The sequence below is a fragment of the Oryctolagus cuniculus genome, chromosome 19 (assembly GCF_051225735.1).
Source record: "Oryctolagus cuniculus isolate XC-2025 breed Fujian yellow rabbit chromosome 19, ASM5122573v1, whole genome shotgun sequence".
Taxonomy (NCBI): domain Eukaryota; kingdom Metazoa; phylum Chordata; class Mammalia; order Lagomorpha; family Leporidae; genus Oryctolagus; species Oryctolagus cuniculus.
The window spans coordinates 42,461,413-42,479,295 of NC_142885.1; the positions used below are offsets into that span (position 1 = coordinate 42,461,413).

Sequence of the window (17,883 nt, forward strand, 5' to 3'; positions counted from 1 at the left end):
TGGGCTTCTCTGCCAAAGCCGGACACCACACACAGGGTGCCTGCTCTCCCTGCGTGGAGACGGTTTTATTTCATGCACAGCATAGGTGGCCCTGACAAGGCCAGGCATGGTGTTTGCGGTAGCTCCTTCCCGCGCCAGCTCTGCTCTCCAAGCCCTGGCCAGCGAGGCAGGTGCACAGGACTGGAGTCTCTCAGAGTGGCATGGTCAGTGGCGGGCCTGAGGCCAAGAGCCCAGTGGGCTGGAATGACTTCCTGGGGAGTCCTGCTTCCTCGGATCGCCTGGGGCTGAGGGCCTAGCCCAGCGCCAGTGCAGTCTCATCCTCGGTGACACCGGCTGAGTCCCCCTCCTCCTCGGGGCCCAGGACAGGAAATGGCCCCGGCGGCCGGTGCTGGAAGAGGGCCGCCCGGTTCTGCTGCTCCCCCTTCTTCACCCAGTGCCCGTAGAGCCGGAAGGCACAGTTGTCAATGAGGCGCCGCACCGGCCGCAGGGCGTAGGGGTCCCTCAACAGGGCACTCTTGGTCAGTGGTCGTACGCGGTGAGCGCTCAAGGCCACTCGTCCCGCAGCCAGCACGGTCCACACAGCCACCTGCCAAGAGTGGGGGCAGTGTGAGCTCCAGTGGGGACACCAGCACAGGGGAGAGGTCGCGGGACAGGGCCACAGACGAGCGCTTACCCGGAACCGCTGGCGGGGCGTGAGGCTCCACGCCTGGCTGCCTTGGCAACGCTCAAAGAAGGGGTGCTGCAGGGCCTGCTCGGCTGTCAGGCGCTCGTCAGGATCCACCTGCAGCAGCCTTGAGATCTGGGGGGAACCCCAGAGCATGAGGGGCGGCCCAGGCCTCCCCCAGCGTCCGCTCAGGGCCCCAGCTCACCAGGTCTTTGACGGTGTTGGACCGGTCATCCCACTCAGGCGAGCTGAACTGGTACTGGCCCTCCATGATCATGCGCAGCATCAGGATCTGCCGCCGGTGCCAGAATGGCGGGGAGCCAGCCAGGAGTGTGAACAGGATCACCCCACAGGCCCAGCTGCGAGCGAGATGGCAGAGTCAGGCAGGCTGAGCTGACCGGCCACACACACCCACGGCGCCAGGGAGGGGCGGGGGACCCGCGACTCACAGGTCAACCTCCTTGCCGTAGCCTGGGTGGGTTTCATCCATGGAGCATTTGAGGATCTCGGGAGCCAGGTACCCTGGGGTCCCACACAGCTCTGGGGAGAGAAGGTTGAGAACGAGGGGCTGTCATCAGCTCCTGCCAGGGCCCTGATCACCAGGCCTCTTGGAGCCGCCTCCCCACTGCCAGCACCCTTGGTGTCCCCTTTCTGCTCCTTCCTGCCTTCTGCCGAGGCCCGATACCAGACAACCACTCAGATGCCCGCCGGGGCTCCTGGTGGCCTTCCGTGGAAAACCTGGTTTGGGGACGGACTTCAAGGTTCGGCCCAGCCATCCCGCCGAGCCACCCTGCCTACTCCTCACACAACCCGTCACCTCATTTTTACATGCAAACAACATTTAAGTCTTCCCAGCATTCCTTCTGCCCAGACCTGTTCCTCCTGCTCTAATCTCTTCTCCAGCTAGTGGAACCCCCTCCCCTCAACCCCAGAGCAATGTGGAGAATGAGGGGGTTTCTTAAGGCACGTACCAGGTCTGCCCCTTGTTACAAAGCCCTCCCCATGCCCCATGACGGTGTCAGGATGACACCCAGAATGTACCCACAGCAAAGCCCTCTAAGACTCGCTGCCAACTCTTCCATCCCGGCAACTTCCCAACTCTGTTCCACGGCACACTTCAATCAGCCGCAACCAAAAGTCACTCTCAGGAGACTCCTTCCTATACCAAGTATTTACTGAATGCCTGCCATGTCCCAGGCACCGTGTTAAGACACAGTGGCGAGGCCGGCGCCACAGCTCACTAGCTAATCCTCTGCCTGCGGCGCCGGCACACCGGGTTCTAGTCCCGGTCGGGGCGCCGGATTCTGTCCTGGTTGCTCCTCTTCCAGGCCAGCTCTCTGCTGTGGCCAGGGAGTGCAGTGGAGGATGGCCCAAGTGCTTGGGCCCTGCACCCCATGGGAGACCAGGAGAAGCACCTGGCTCCTGCCATCAGATCAGCGTGATGCACCAGCCGTAGCACGCTGGCTGCAGCGGCCATTGGAGGGTGAACCAATGGCAAAAGGAAGACCTTTCTCTCTGTCTCTCTCTCTCTCTCACTGTCCACTCTGCCTGTCAAAAAAATAAATAAATAAAAATAAAAAAGACACAGTGGCGAATCGACGCACTGCCTTCCAGAAAGCAAATGAAAAACGATAGAGGAAGACATGTGTCACACAGGGATGAGAGGCGAGAACAAAAAGCTGGAGACCTGACCAGGAGGTTTGAAGTGAAACCTGAACTACTTAGACCAAGGCAGAGAGCAGTACGTGTGGAAGTCAAGAGTACAACATCCACAAGATGTGCAGTCACAGCTAGTCCAAGTCCAAGTTCAACTCCTGGCATACGGCCTGGGGCGTCATCAGTCATTTCACTTTTCTTTGTTTTCTTTTGATCATTTAGTCATCTTCTAAGCCCCTCTATAAAAGGAGATACAAATACGGTACCAGCTACTTTGGTTGTTGAGAGGATTTAGAAAAGGAGGCTACGCAATACCTGGTGTGGCCAGGAAGCGTGAACAAGTCCAGTGCAAAGCCACTGAGGGAGAGGGAAGCATACGGAGAAGGCTGAACCTGAAGCTTTCCCACTGTTTCTGCCGCAGCAGGCGTGTGCACACGGGGTGAGCCCGCACACCGCACTGCAGCCCAGGTGGAAAGTGCCATGAACGTTCGTACACGTGGCTGTAGCAGGTGTGTGCACATGGGGTGAGCCCGCGCACCGCACTGCACCGCAGCCCAGGTGGAAGTGCCATGAACATCCGTACACGTGGCCGCGGCAGGTGTGTGCACACGGGGTGAGCCCGCGCACCGCACTGCACCGCAGCCCAGGTGGAAGTGCCATGAACGTCCGTACACGTGGCCGCGGCAGGTGTGTGCACACGGGGTGAGCCCGCGCACCGCACCACACCCCAGGTGGAAGTGCCATGAACGTCCGTACACGTGGCCGCGGCAGGTGTGTGCACACGGGGTGAGCCCGCGCACTGCACCGCAGCCCAGGTGGAAAGTGCCATGAACGTCCGTACACGTGGCCGCGGCAGGTGTGTGCACACGGGGTGAGCCCGCGCACTGCACCACAGCCCAGGTGAAAGTGCCATGAACGTCCGTACACGTGGCCGCGGCAGGTGTGTGCACACGGGGTGAGCCCGCGCACCACACCGCAGCCCAGGTGGAAGTGCCATGAACGTCCGTACACGTGGCCGCGGCAGGTGTGTGCACACGGGGTGAGCCCGCACACCGCACCGCAGCCCAGGTGAAAGTGCCATGAACGTCCGTACACGTGGCCGCGGCAGGTGTGTGCACACGGGGTGAGCCCGCGCACCACACCGCAGCCCAGGTGGAAGTGCTGTAATGTACACATCAGGCGGGACAAGCCCCCCAGCGGCACCCTGCATCCTCCCTGCCCCGTTCCTTCCTCCGCCTGGGACAAGGCTCAGCGCAGGAGGCCCCTGCTCTGTGTGTCCCTCGGGTGCACACAGTGCCCCTTCCTCCTGGCGTCCCCAGCGGGGCTGTGAGCACACATCCTGCCCAGGTCAGGAAGTCTGCTCTGAGTTGCACACGAGGCTTTGCACCCAGAGGGAACTCGGCAAGTGCTCACCGCCTGCTCCCCTTTCCTTGGTACCCGGGGTGTCGCACTCCGATGCAGCCACCCAGCCCCCGGCCCGGGGCTCCCTCCCGAGTCTCGTAGACACCAGGTCCCCTCACCTCGAAGCTTCTCGCCGGGTTCCAAGTGGCAGGAGAACCCGAAGTCCGAAAGTCGGATCTGCATGTTGTCATCCAGGAGGATGTTCTCGGGCTTCAGGTCTCGGTGCACAATGTTGTTGGCGTGGAGAAAGCTCACTGCTTCCAGCAGAGACCTCATGATGGACCTGGGGGAGGCGCGGTCTCCTCTTCTGCTCCTCGCCGCCCCGCCCAGCCCTGCTCCCCCAGGGGCTGCGGGCTCTGTTACCTGGCTTCCTTCTCTGAGAGCGCCACCTTCTCCGTGAGGTAGTCAAACAGCTCCCCCTTCCGCATCCTAAGGGACAGGAGGGGCACAGAGGTAGATGCGCCCCACAGTGGGGGCTGAGGAAGGAAGCTAGCGCTCACTTAACCCATCACGCCAGAGGCCACAGGGTCCTCTCCAGACAAGCCGAGGGGTCAGAGTGAATCGGGTGCCAGGGGCAACTGGGCCCACTGCGTGGCGGCTGAAATATCTGAAATAAATAACTGACTTCTCATGGCAATAATTTGCAGAAGGTCCTTGGTTATCTGAGAATGACCATACCTGCAAAAGGCCTCTATTTTAGAACATGGAACGGGGTGGCCGGCACCATGGCTCACTTGGTTAATCCTCCGCCTGTGACGCTGGCATCCCATATAGGTGCCAGGTTCTAGTCCAGGTTGCTCCTCTTCCAGTCCAGCTCTCTGCTCTGGCCTGGGAAGGCAGTGGAGGATGGCCCAAGTGCTTGGGCCCTGCACCCGCATGGGAGACCAGGAGGAAGCACCTGGCTCCTGGCTTCGGATCGGCGTAGCTCCAGCTGTAGCGGCCATTTGGAGGGGTGAACCAACAGAAGACCTTTCTCTCTGTCTCTCTCTCTCACTGTCTAATTCTGTCAAATAAATAAATAAATAAAAGAGAACATGGACTGGAATGTCACTTGAACGGTGGCAAAAGGGTTGAATAGGATTTGACTTTGAACCTTCGCTTGTCTGGAAAAACTGGAAGCTATAATCGAGACTTTGCATCCGTCCTCGGGACGCTGTCAGCGGGTGCGGCGGCCGCTGCCTGCTGCCCCTCCGCCTGCAGCACAAGCTCAGGTCAGCAAATGCATGGCAGGCTTCACAAGCCCTTCCCAGAGGCCCCTCTGATGTCTTTGGGGTTCCAATCACTGTTTTCTCAAAACACCTTTGCGATCGGTTTGCGCTGTGTTACGTAACACCCGCCTTCCAGATTCACACGGACAGACCAGAAAGAGAGGAGCCAGGCAGAGACAGACACAGTGCAGCAGACTGGGTTCAAGGTGGTGGGGGAGGAAGGGTCTGTCTGAGACGTGGTCACTTCATCGTGGGCCACTCTCCTCCTCAAACAGCTCTGTCCCCTGTTATTTTACAGTGTGCGATGAACAGGGGACACCTCATGACGGGCAGGGGACTGGGACAGTGACCCCTGGGTTGTGAGAACTAGTCCTCTTGTCTCAGTCGAGGCCCCGGGGAGAAGGTCAGGCAGGCGGCCAGGGGGACAGAGAGCCCTGGCCGGAGCGGAGGCAGGTGTCGGCAGGGCTGTCTCCAGTCCCTTGAGCGGGAAGGCTGGGGCTCTGCACGGATGTAGGGGGAGGTGGCGGCTCAAATCGGGCGGGTGGATACTCACAGGTCAAACACCAGGAACATGAAGCTAGAAGACTCGTAGGAATCGATGAGAGTGACTGGGGAGAGAGGCAGAGAGGCAGAGACAGATGGGAAGGAGCAGACTCGCGTCACGGGTGCTCGTCCACTTCCACCCTGAGGCAGCGCTGGCCAGCACTGGGCAGGAAGGAGAGCTACAGGAGGCAGTGCGACCCCACGGCTAGGGAGGGGAGGGGGCTGTGGGTGGGGCTGGCAGGAGGAGGGGTGCGCAGCTAACGGGAGCAGGGAAGGCAGCCTCACTGATGTGGGGGTGGCCGGCGACCTGACGCAGGATGTGTGTCTCTCGCCGTGTGGCTTCCCGCACCTCCTCCAGCTGCTCGGGGCTCAGCCGCTCAGCGGTCACCTCCATGATCTTCACTGCAAACTCATTGCCGGTAGCTCGATGAACGCAGCGGCGGACCACAGAGCTCACGCCCCTGCCAGAGCCAGAGACGGCCCAGTGAGGACCTCTTGCGCTGCCGCTTCCACACAGAAGGGAGCCTCAGCACCCTCCCGGCCCACGGTGCCAGCCTCGCAGACCCATCTGTGCAGCGGGACAAGGTCCCCTGCCCTCCGCTAGCTCCATGGTAGTCTTGGGAACCTGGGTCCCGAGCCAGGTTCGACACAGAGCTCACAGGGAAGGCAGGCAAAGGGCCCGGGGCTGGAATCCAGGCTCTGCCATCGCTGCAGGGGTGGGACTCGGAAGTCCTTTCCACCCTGAGCCCCAGGACCTGTCCCCCTCCCCATGTTGAGCCCACATTTCCCTGAACACTCATCTAAATTCCAGAATCTTCCGAAGTAAATATGTGGTCATGGACTGGAAGAGCAAAGCTGACCCTCAGACCTGGTTTAGGCCCCACATTTACCAGCAGGTATCAGAGGACGTCTGCCCCTTAGCGTGCCCAGACCATCTGGAAGGGGTCGGAAGGCAGAGCGGGGCCGAGGCAGGAACGCCTATCTGGCTTTCCTAAGAGAGGTTCCTAGACAGGGATTTCCTTGCCTGGGTCCTGTCACCATTTCCATGCGACCTGACAAAAACATTCTGCCCCAAATCACATTTCTTTTCCATTAAGATTTTAGTTATGGGGCCGGTGCTTGTGGTAGAAGGTTAAGTCTCCACCGGCAGTTGCGCATCCCATATGGGCGCAAGTTCGAGTTCTGGATGCTCCACTTCTGATCCAGCTCTCTGCTATGGCCTGGGAAGGCAGTGGAGGATGGCCCAAGTGCTTGGGCCCCTGCACCCACGTGGGAGCCAGCTCCTGGCTCCCAGCTTTGGTCTGGCCCACCCTGGCTATTGTGGCCATTTGGGGAGTAAACAGCAGATAGAAGATCTCAAGATCTCTCGATTTCTGACTTTCAAATAAATAAAAATAAAATCTTCAGAGAGCCTGAGCAAGGGAAGGAGCACCAGGGACAGAGCTCTTCCACCTGCTGGTTTGCTCCCCAAGTGGCCACAGCAGCCAGGGGCTGAGTCTCCGTCAGGATCTGCCGCATGGATGGCAGGAGCCCAGGTGCTCGGGCCATCTTCTGATGCCTGCCAAGAAACATGAACAGGAAGCTGGATGGGACGTGAGGCAGACAAGACTCAAACTGGCACTCTGAGATGGGACTGCCAGTGTCGCCAGCAGGGGCTTAAGCCCCTGGACACGACACTGGCCATCCAAACCACACTCTTAATGCTGCGCTCTGCCAGGCCTCCTTGGCCTCACTCCCATATTCCCTCGGTCCGGAATTCTGTTATCCACTGCTCTGGTGAGCTGGGTGGTCCCTGGGACCGGCACAGCCCACAGGTGTGCTACCTTGTGGCCAGCACTGAGGTTCTACAGGTCCCATAATTCACACAACCTAGATAGGCCAATAACCCACCAGCCACTGCCAAAAAGACTGTTTTCCTCGATCTTATCTGGCTACTTTACAGTTTTAATTTCCTATCCAACCATTAAAGGTATCTGAGTTTGAGACCCATGGTCCACTTATTAGTCACTTTTTTTTCCTCTTTAAGATTTTATTTATTTGAAAGAGTAATAAATGGGGCTGGCGCTGTGGTATAGTGGGTAAAGCCGCCGCCTGCATCTCATATGGGTGCTGCTTCATGTCCTGGCTGCTCCACTTCCAATCCAGCTCTCTGCTATGGCCATAAGCAGTAGAAGATGGCCCAAGTCCTTGGGCCCCTGCACCTGCGTGGGAGACCAGGAAGAAGCTCCTGGCTCCTGGCTTCAGATCGGTGCAGCTCCAGCTGTTGCAGCAATCAGGGAGTGAACCAGAGGATGGAAGACTTTCTCTCTCTCTCTCTGCCTCTCCTTCTCTCTCTGTGTAACTCAGACTTTCAACTAAATAAATAAATCTTACAAAACAAAAAACAACAACAACAAAAAAACAGAGTGATAGAGAAAGAGAGGGAGACACACAATCTTCTATCCATTGGTTCATTCCCCAAATGGCTGCAAAGGCTGGGGCTGGACCAGGCTGAAGCCAGGAGTCAGGACCTCCATCTGGGTCTGCCCTATGGATGGCAGGGGCCCAAGCGCTCAGACATCTTCGCTGCCTTCCCCCGCGCATTCGCAGGGAGCTGGATCGGAGCAGCGCTGGCCTTGTAGGTGGCGGCTCAGCTACCGCGCCACTGTGCTGGGTCCCGTTAGTCCTCTTTAGTGAGCCACTTTCAGAACCTGGTCAAAGCTGGACCCCTCTAGCACATACACACGTCTAACATTCTGGGCCATTTGAAGACCTCCTGAAGGCAGGAAGCTAAGAATCCTTGCTTTAAGGCTCAACCGAAATGCTCCTTGCACCAACTCTCGTGTAACAGGAAGGGGCCGCTCCCTCCTCTGCCACCCCACAGCGTTTTGGCCATCAGAGCACCAAGACCGTCTGTGAGGGAAACCCAAGGTTTTGGAGTCAAAGCCCAAATTCTTTCCACTGGGCCACGCTGCTGCCGTGTTCTCAATGTCAGACTTCCCAGAGTTCCACGCTCGGCCGTTTCCGGGCCACCCCTGCTCGCCTCAGAGATCCTCTGCACCTCCATGACTCCCACCTTCAAGCCCGGGTGTCTCCCCTAAGTGTCAGGCCGACCATTCTTCCTGGGGCCATCGCTTCCCCACGGTCCGAGAGACCTCTCCTGGGGCCATCGCTTCCCCACGGTCCGAGAGACCTCTCCCCCGCGCTCTGACCACGGAACACCTCGCCCTCGCTGGAAGCCAGCTCCTCTCTGCTCCTCTCAGCAAGGTGCTGCTGTCGGGTCAGACCAGAAACCTTCCATCCTCTCTCTCACAGTGCAGCTCCCTCTCATGCCGGTGCTCTGCCGGCAGCCCCTGCCTCGGCGTAGGGCAACAGCCTCCTCTCGGGTCGCAGCCCACGCGACCCACCTGTCCAGTGCCTCTAGAGCTTCCTCTGTAGGACACGGCCCAGATCGCGTCCCTGGCTGTTTAAACACGGCCCAACTTAACTTCTCTGCCAGGCTCTAGCTGTTCCCTCATTCCTCAGCAGGAGCCCTAGGTTAGGTGTCCTCTTTTTGAACCACGCTTTGTACTTCCAATCTGACAGTTACTTGTAGGATGCACCCAAAATTCTTGTTTTCGGGGCCGGTGCTGTGGCATAACAGGTGAAGCTGCCGCCTGCAGTGCCGGCATCCCATATGGGCGCCACTTCGAGTCCCGGCTGCTCCACTTCCAATCCAGCTCTCTGCCATGGCCTGGGAAAGAAGTGGAAGATGGCCCAAGTGCTTGGGCCCCTGCACCCACATGGGAAACCTGGAAGAAGCTCCTGGTTCCTGGCTTTGGATTGGCACAGCTCCAGCTGTTGCAGCCAATTGGGGAGTGACCCAGAGGATGGAAGACCTCTCTCTCTCTCTCTCTCTCTCTCTCTCTGTATAACTCTGACTTTCAAATAAATAAATAAATCTTAAAAAAAAATTCTTGTTTTCTTCCATACTACCTCCACATTACCTACAAGATAAAAATAAAATCCCAGTGCCTTCACTAAACTGTCACCCTCTTTCCAGCCACATCTCTGGCTACAGCACTGCCATTCCATCTTTGCTTGAGTGACTTAGAATCTGCCAGCAATTTCTAGAGAACTCGGCCAAGTTCTTTGAAAGCGTCAAGCCTTTATCCATGAAGAAACTGGTAATCTGGGGAAGGAATTTAATGAAAATGTGCAACTAACTTACAATGCAGGAATAATAAGAGGGAGGGGCTAGCATGAGGTGCATCTCATATGAGCACTGGTTCCAGTCCCAGCTGCTCCACTTCTCTTTTTGTTGTTGTTGTTGTTGTTCTTTTTAAAGATTTATTTATTTATCTGAAAGGCAGAGAGAAAGAGAGAGGGAAAGAGAGAGATCTTCCATCTACTGGTTCACTCCCCAAATGGCCACAATGGCTGGAGCTGGGCCAATCCGAAGCCAGGAGCCAGGAGCTTCTTCCCGGTCTCTCACGTTGATACAGGGTTCAAGCACTTGGGCCATCTTCCACTGCTTTCCCAGGTGCATTAGCAGGGAGCTGGACTGGAAGTGAAGCAGCAAGGACTTGAACCAGTGCCCAAGCGCTGCAGACAGTGGCTTTACCTGCTATGCCCACAGCACCGGCCCCTCTGCTCCACATCTGATCCAGCTCGCAGCTAACGTGTCTGGTGGAAAACAGTGGAAGACAGCCAGAATGCTTGGGTCCCTGCCACCTGCATGGGAGACCCGGATGGAATTCCAGGCTCCTGGCTTCAGCCTGACCCCGGCCCAGCGATTGCAGCCACATGGGGAGTGAACCAACAGATGGAAGATTTCTCTCTCTGTCTCTCCCGTCTCTTCTCTCTCTGGAACTCTTTCAAATAAATAAATCTTTAAAATAATAAAGAGGGGCCAGGGCTGTGGCATAACGGGTAAAGCTGCTGCCTGTGGTGCCACAGGCAGCTTCAGATCCAGCTGATTAGGATCTGGAGCTGCCCCAGCTTCGAGCCCCAGCTGCTCCACTTCCGATCCAGCTCTCTGCTGTGGCCTGGGAAAGCAGTAGAAGATGGTCCAAGTCCTTGGGCCCCTGCACCTGCATGGGAGACCCGGAAGAAGCTCCTGGCTCCTGGCTTTGGATTGGCCTAGCTCCAGCCATTGTGGCCATTTGGGGAGTGAATCAGTGGATAGAAAACCTTTCTCTCTCTCTGCCTCTGCCTCTCTGTAAATCTGCCTTTCAAATGAATAAACAAATCTTTTTAAAAAATAGGAAAACAAGAGGGAAACAATAGAAGGGCAAGGGCTGATGCGCGAGGCAGGACATCCGCCTGTACGCCTGCACAGGGGAGAGCGGCTGAAGAACAAAGGTGGCGCCACGTTCTGTGTGGTTGAATGAGGGGAGAACTGTAGCCCCAGCCTCAGAGGCAGAACAGCTTTTGCACATCAAAAGCCCTGCCCCCGTCCAATACCCTTGTTAGGCAGGGCTCAGCCCCCAGACCTCCACTCCTGCCATCCCGGGGCAGCTTGGGGTGCTATTTGGGTCAATAACATCCAGAAGAAGCTCTTGGCTCCATGCTTCGGATCAGCCCAGGGCTGGCCGCTGTGGCCATTTGCGGAGTGAACCAGCAGATGGAAGACCTCTCTCTCTGTCTCTCCCTCTCTGCCTGTAACTCTGCCTCTCAAACAAATAAATAAAATATTTTAATACAATATTTACTTATGCGAAAGGCAGAGGTGAGGTGTGGGGAGAAAGATCCTTCATCCACTGTTTCTCTCCCCAAATAGCTGCCACACCCAGGGCTGAGCCAGGCCAAAGCTAGGAGCCCGCAACTCCATCCGGGTCTCCCACGTGGGTGGCGAGGACCCAAGTGCTTGGACCATCCTTTGCTGCTTTCCCAGGCGCACCCACAGGGAGCTGGATCTGAAGCTGAGCAGCTGGGACTCAAACCGGTGTTCCCCTGTGGGATGCCAGCATGGTGGGCCACAAGTGAACCTGCCGCAGGCCACAAGGTACCTGCAACTTAACTTCTTCCACCTTTTCCCACTCCGCCTACACTGTAGCCACTACGATCCTGTAGCCATGACCTGAACTGAAGGTACTGTTGCCTCTGCGGGACATCGCCTGTCTCAGCTGGTGAGCTGCCCCCCATCACCCTACCCACAGTGGTCTGCATCAATGACCCTCATTCCATCACCCCATTTACTTTCCCCCTAGCACTACGCTGACCTTTATCTTGTTTTTGTCTTTACTGTCTTTGCCTACTGCTACATTATGAACCCCAGGACAGAAACTTTACCAGTCTTGTGTTCCCACTGCCTAACACAAGAGACCAGGCTTAGGGAACCCTGGATGAATCGGTGTATCTGCCACTGCCACCATGACAACTTCCTTCTAGTCTCTGCATGCTGAACTCCTACTCATACGTCAAGACCCCAGCCCAAAGAGCACGCCTTCCGGGAAGCTGTGGTTTCCTGCCCCCCATGGCACTTCATGCAGACCTGCCCCCATCGAGCCTGATAACCTGAACGTTGGCGTCCATGTTCCACTCCACCTCCACCAACCCCACGCTTAGCTTGGGCTTCTACCACGGTTGTGGTAGAATAATAATGCATAAATGGATGAATTTGTGGGAAACAAACAAACAAACAAACAGGGACCGACCCAGGAAAGGCCGAGCCACCCATGTCCTCCGACCACTGAAGACTGGACCTCCGCGACCCCCGGCTGCGGCCTCACCTGCCAATCACGTCCTTAGGGTCGTACTTCTGGTAGAACTCCTTGGCCGCGGCCCAGTCGGGCAGCTCATCCTCCGGCCCCACGTCCAGCGTCATTCTGAAAGAGGAGACCTGCGCGGAGGAGACGGAGGGCATGGAGGGCAGGGAGGCCCACAGGCTCTGAGACGACGCACATCGCGGCTCCCGCAGGCGCAGCCCTTGCGGCTGGGGCGCCAGGGTCCTGGGGGGCGGGGGCGGGGCAGGGGAAGGACAGGGGCTGGGGCGACCCCGTGGAAGGGCCTACGGGGCGGGAAGGGTGGCCGGGCAGGGCAGGGGACGGGGGAGGGGAAGGGAAGGGAAGGTGCTTAGGGAGAAGGGGGAGGCGGCACAGGGGCAGGCGGCTGTTGCTGCGCAGGCGCACTTGGCGGGCGCTCGGAGGGGCGCGGGGTCTCGGCCAGGCTCACCCGCGGGGGCGGGCAGACGGGCCGGGGGGGTTGACGCGAGGCTGTCCGGTCGCCGGGTTCCTTACTTTACCCACTGGCGGCGCCGGCGACTCGCTGAACTACGCCCCCATCCTATTGGCCAATGGCCGGTGCCGCCCGAAGACAGATCTTCAGGAACCCTTCCGATTGGAAGCTGCTAGTCCAATAGGAAGCCGTGAGCCCCGGGGCTGGGGCAGGCATTGGTGCTCGAAGTTACCTACCGCGCGACGTTGGGCGGAGCTCCGGGTACGGCCAATCAGCGCACGGTATCTGCGGAAAGTAGCAGAGGGCGGAGCTTGTTGTTAAGTGGCGTCGGAGGCCTGGAGCAGGACCCGGAAGTTAGGCTCACCGGGAATCTGACGCCTGGGCAGGTGCGGAGCTGGACCTCGGTGCGCCGCCAGCCTCCTGTCAGCGTCCCTGTCAGGATCCGGCTCTTTAAAGGCGGAGTCCAGCCCTTAAACTTGGATGCGCGCAGCTTTGAGACCTGTTCGGCCGTTCGGTCCTCTGGCCATTCACCCCTTCTGATTACCACCGGGACCTCACACTCCCTGCCGTCCAGCGGCTCCCAGAGCCCTGGGAGGGGGGCTGTCGTGCGGTTCTGAGCCCACCGAGCTGAGATTCTCCCACGAGAGACTCAGTAAGTTTGACATAGGAAGCCAGCTCAGCCCTGGCATTCACTTACTCATTCAACAAACATTTGAGTGTGGAAGACCTGGTGGTGGTGGTGGGGGGTGTCCTAGACTCGCGGCGTGAAAAACAAGCCCCTGTGGAGGTTATGTTCCAGCAAAAGGCAAACAACGACTTCATCCTCCAACAGCTGTGTTAGAAATGTCATATTGGGGGGCCGGCGCTGTGGCGTAGCAGGTAAAGCCACCGCCTGCAGTGCCAGCATCCCATATGGGTGCCGGTTCGAGTCCTGGCTGCTCCACTTCCGATCCAGCTCCCTGCTGTAGCCTGGGAGAGCAGAAGATGGCCCAAGTGCTTGAACCCCTGCACCCGCATGGGAGACCCAGAATGAGCTCCTGCCTTTGGATCGGCTCAGCTCCAGCTGTTGAGGCCATTTGGGGAGTGAACCAGTGGATGGAAGACCTCTATGTCTCCACCTCTCTCTTTCAAATAAATAAATCTTTAAAGAAGAAAAAAAAATGTCACATTGGGATCACAGCTACATAAGGGGAGAAACATGAATCCAAGCAACTTTTTGGAGTCCTTTGACTTTATACTTTCAGTCTGGAGGCAAAGGAACTGCACAGAAATCCTGACCTAACTTAACGGTGTCGTTTGGTAGTATAATGTGGTAATGATTTGAAAATGGAATAAGTTAAAGAAATTGCTGTATTGGGAGCCAGCTGTGCGAATGTGGAACGAGGAAAGGAAGAACACTATGGCTGACTGAAACTGGAGTGCTTAAGAACATTGTAAATAGGGGGAGTTAGGCATACTCTGCCTCTGGGCCTGATTCCTAAACAGTTCCGTATAATGGGACCAGGTGTCCTCGGGAGAAGGGACCAATTCCCAGGCTGCAGGGGGGGATGTACGGGTTTAGTGAGGAACAACTTACTCCATAAAGGCAAGAAAGATGAGGCTGAAGAGGTTTCCGCCGGTCAAAGTCAGGGGCAAAATGAGCAAGGGCCATACGGGAGCCTTTGCATGTGCAACGAACGTCCCATTCCCCTGGGTGTAGTCACATGGAAACATCCGTCAAGCTACGTGCTTTGTGATCTGTGCATTTTACTGCATGTAAATGATACCTCAACAAAACATTTCCAAGATAATGACAGAAATGGATATAACAAATTGAATTAAACAATCTGATGGAGTGTTGTTAAGTGTCAATAGAAAAAAATCAGGACATAAAAATCATAAGCAAATAAATGGAGAAAAAGATCTTTATAGAACATCAATAAATATAGAATAAATGATAAAGTCAGAACAATGACATGTTACAAACTTCACAGTAATAAGTGATTTAGGCAGGATTAATAAGCATTAAAATCATTGGTGAAAATTTGCTGGAGGACATGGCATCGATATAGATTGCTTTTTAATTACAATGGAAAAAAAGCACTTTACCTTGCAGAAATATGAGACTACCTAAGCCAAGTTCTCAATGCTACCACCACCAAGAACAGGACATCGTAAGCTTCCCGACGTGATGCAAACTTGCTTCAAAAATGTCATGAGACCAAAAAATAAAGGAGGGAGAGCTCCCCAAACCTGAAGGAGACTCGAGATGTGGCAATTAAGAGAAATGAATGGGGTCAGTATTGTGACACAGGAGGTTAAGTCGCCACTTGCAATGCCAGCACCCCATATGGAGTAACCTTTTGAATCTCAGCGCTGCACCTGAGAAGGCAGTAGACGGCGGCCCAGGTGCTTGGGCCCCGGCACCCATGTGGCAGCCCTGGAGACCGCGTTCCAGGCTGCTGTCTTTGGCCTGTCTCAGCCCTGGCTGTTGCAGCCATTCGGCACATGAGCCAGCAGTGGAAGTGTTCTCCCCCCCTCCCGCCCCCCCCCCCGGCTTCTGCCTTTCAAATAAACACATCTTGTTTTTGTTTTGTTTTGTTTTTTTAAGATTTATTTATTTATTTGAAAGGCAGAGTTACAGAGAGGCAGAGAGAGAGAAAGAGAGAAAGAAAGAAAGAGAGAAAGAGAGAAAGAAAGAGAGAAAGAAAGAGAGAAAGAAAGAGAGAAAGAAAGAAAGAAAGAAAGAAAGAAAGAAAGAAAGAAAGAAAGAAAGAAAGAACGAGCGAGCGAGAGAGAGAGCTCTCCCATCCATTGGTTCACTCCCCAGATGGCCACAGCAGCTGGAGCTGGGCTGATCTGAAGCCAGGAGCCAGGAGCTTCTTCATGGTCTCCCATGTGGGTGCAGGAGCCAAGGACTTGGGCCATCTTCTACTGTTTTTCCAGGCCACAGCAGAGAGCTGGATCAGAAATGTAGCACCCACATGGGATGCTGGCACTGCAGGCGGCGGCTTTACCCACTGTGCACAGCTCCACAGCTCTGGCCCCTCAAATAAACACATCTTAAGAGGATTGGGGGGGGGGGGCTGGCAGTGTGGTGCAGCAGGTGAAGCTGACAGCTGAGATGCTGCATTTCTTAGGAGCTCTGCTTGAGTTCTGGTTGCTCTGCTTCCTGTCCAGCTCCCTGCTAATGTGTCTGGGAAGGCAGCAGGTAGCTCAAGTGCTTGGGGCCTGCTATCTTTGGGAGACTCAGATGGAGTTGCAGGCTCATAGCTTTAGGCTGACCCTGTCCTGGCCATTGCAGCCATTTGAGGATTAATCAAAGATCAAAGGTCTCTTGTCTCTCCCTCCCTCTCTGTAACTCTACTTTTCAAATAAAAATAAGTCATTAAAAAAAAAAAAATGAGGTCAGCGTTGTGGTGTAGTGGGTAGGAAGCTGCTGCCTGCAGTGCCCACATCCCATATGGGCACTGGTTCAAGTCCCAGCTGCTCCACTTTCGATCCTGCTTTCTGTTATGGCCTGGGAAAGCAGCAGCAGATGGCCCAAGTGCTTGGGCCTCTGAACCCATGTGGGAGACCTGGAAGAAGCCCCTGGCTTTGGATCGGCCCAGCTCCGGCCACTGCAGCCATTTGGAGAGTGAATCAGCACATGGAAGACCTCTTTGCCTCTGCCTCTCTGTAACCCTGCCTTTCAAATAAATAAATCTTAACAACAACAACAACAAAAATACAATGAATGTTCCCAACTAAACTTTAAAACATGAACTCCTAGGAAGGATGTTACTAGGAAGCAGCAAATTTGAATACGGACTATGCTTTTTTTTTTTTTTTTTTGACAGGCAGAGTGGACAGTGAGAGAGACAGAGAGAAAGGTCTTCCTTTGCCATTGGTTCACCCGCCAATGGCCACTGCGGCCGGCACGCTGCGGCTGGCGCACCGCGCTGATCCAAAGGCAGGAGCCAGGTGCTTCTCCTGGTCTCCCATGGGGTGCAGGGCCCAAGCACTTGGGCCATCCTCCACTGCACTCCCTGGCCACAGCAGAGAGCTGGCCTGGAAGAGGGGCAACCAGGACAGAATCCAGCACCCCAACCGGGACTAGAACCCGGTGTGCTGGCGCCGCAAGGCGGAGGATTAGCCTAGTGAGCTGCGGCGCCGGCCCGGACTATGCTTTTTTTAAAGTGTTTCTTTTGGTGCAGAAAGTTTTTTTTTTTTTTTTTTAAGTCTTATTTATTTATTTGAAAGGCAGAGAGAGAGAAAAATGAGAGAGAGAGGTCTTCTATCCGCTGGTTCACTCCCCAAATAGCCACAATGGCCAGAGCTGGGCCGATCTGAAGCCAGGAGCCAGGAGCCAGGAGCTTCTTCCGGGTCTCCCATGCAGGTGTAGGGACCCAAGGACTTGGGCCATCTTCTACTGCTTTCCCAGGCCACAGCAGAGAGTCGGATCAGAAGTGGAACAGCCAGGATGTGAACCGGCAGCCAAATGGGATGCTGGCACTGCAGGCGGCGGCTTTACCTGCTACACCACAGCACTGGCCCCTAAACGTTTTATTATATTGTATTGATGTTAACTTCTCTGAATTATATAATTGTATTATAGTTATGTGAACGTACTTGTGTTTAGGAGATAGTTCATGAAATTATTGACATGAAGGACATGTATCAAATGGTTCAGCAATAAAGCAAATGTGAAATGTTAAAAATGATTAGGTGAAGTGGATGCAGGAGTTTGTTATTCTGTTATTGTTCTGAAATGTTTTCCAAATAAAGAGGAGGTGTTGTGGCACAGCAGGTTAGGCCACCACATCCCACATGCGAGTGCCTGTTCCAGTCCTGGTTCCTCCACTTCTTTTTTTTTTTTTTTTTTTTACAGGCAGAGTGGACAATGAGAGAGAGAGAGAGAGACAGAGAGAAAGGTCTTCCATTGCCGTTGGTTCACCCTCCAATGGCCGCTGCGGCCGGCACACCGCGCTGATCCGATGGCAGGAGCCAGGAGCCAGGTGCTTTTCCTGGTCTCCCATGGGATGCAGGGCCCAAGCACCTGGGCCATCCTCCACTGCACTCCCTGGCCACAGCAGAGGGCTGGCCTGGAAGAGGGGCAACCGGGACAGAATCCGGCGCCCCGACCGGGATTAGAACCCGGTGTGCCGGCGCCGCTAGGCGGAGGATTAGCCTAGTGAGCCGCGGCGCCGGCCTTGGTTCCTCCACTTCTGATTCAAGTTCCTGACAATGTGCCTGGGAGCCAGCAAACAATGGCCCCTAGTGCTTGGGTCCCTGCCACCCACATGGGAAACCGAA

General features: G+C 55.8%; 1 protein-coding gene across 6 annotated transcripts; it reads right to left on the reverse strand.

Moving 5' to 3' along the window:
• Positions 1 to 37: 37 nt before the first annotated feature.
• Positions 38 to 12,793, reverse strand: PHKG2 (phosphorylase kinase catalytic subunit gamma 2). 6 transcript variants are annotated; one of them, XM_070064865.2, is made up of 10 exons: positions 12,672 to 12,793; positions 12,165 to 12,274; positions 5,758 to 5,933; positions 5,483 to 5,537; positions 4,085 to 4,150; positions 3,841 to 4,004; positions 1,114 to 1,204; positions 870 to 1,023; positions 674 to 799; positions 38 to 586 (listed from the first exon to the last, which is right to left on the reverse strand). In XM_070064865.2, the coding sequence occupies exons 2-10, from the start codon at positions 12,257 to 12,259 to the stop codon at positions 293 to 295; spliced, it is 1,221 nt and encodes a 406-aa protein (XP_069920966.1). In that variant the 5' UTR covers positions 12,260 to 12,274; positions 12,672 to 12,793; the 3' UTR covers positions 38 to 292. The 6 variants fall into 6 exon arrangements, with proteins under 6 accessions (XP_069920966.1, XP_008246942.1, XP_089177286.1 ...); XM_008248720.5 differs by having other exon boundaries at positions 12,607 to 12,741; XM_089321160.1 differs by having other exon boundaries at positions 5,822 to 5,933; positions 12,607 to 12,682.
• Between the last annotated feature and the right edge of the window lie 5,090 nt (positions 12,794 to 17,883).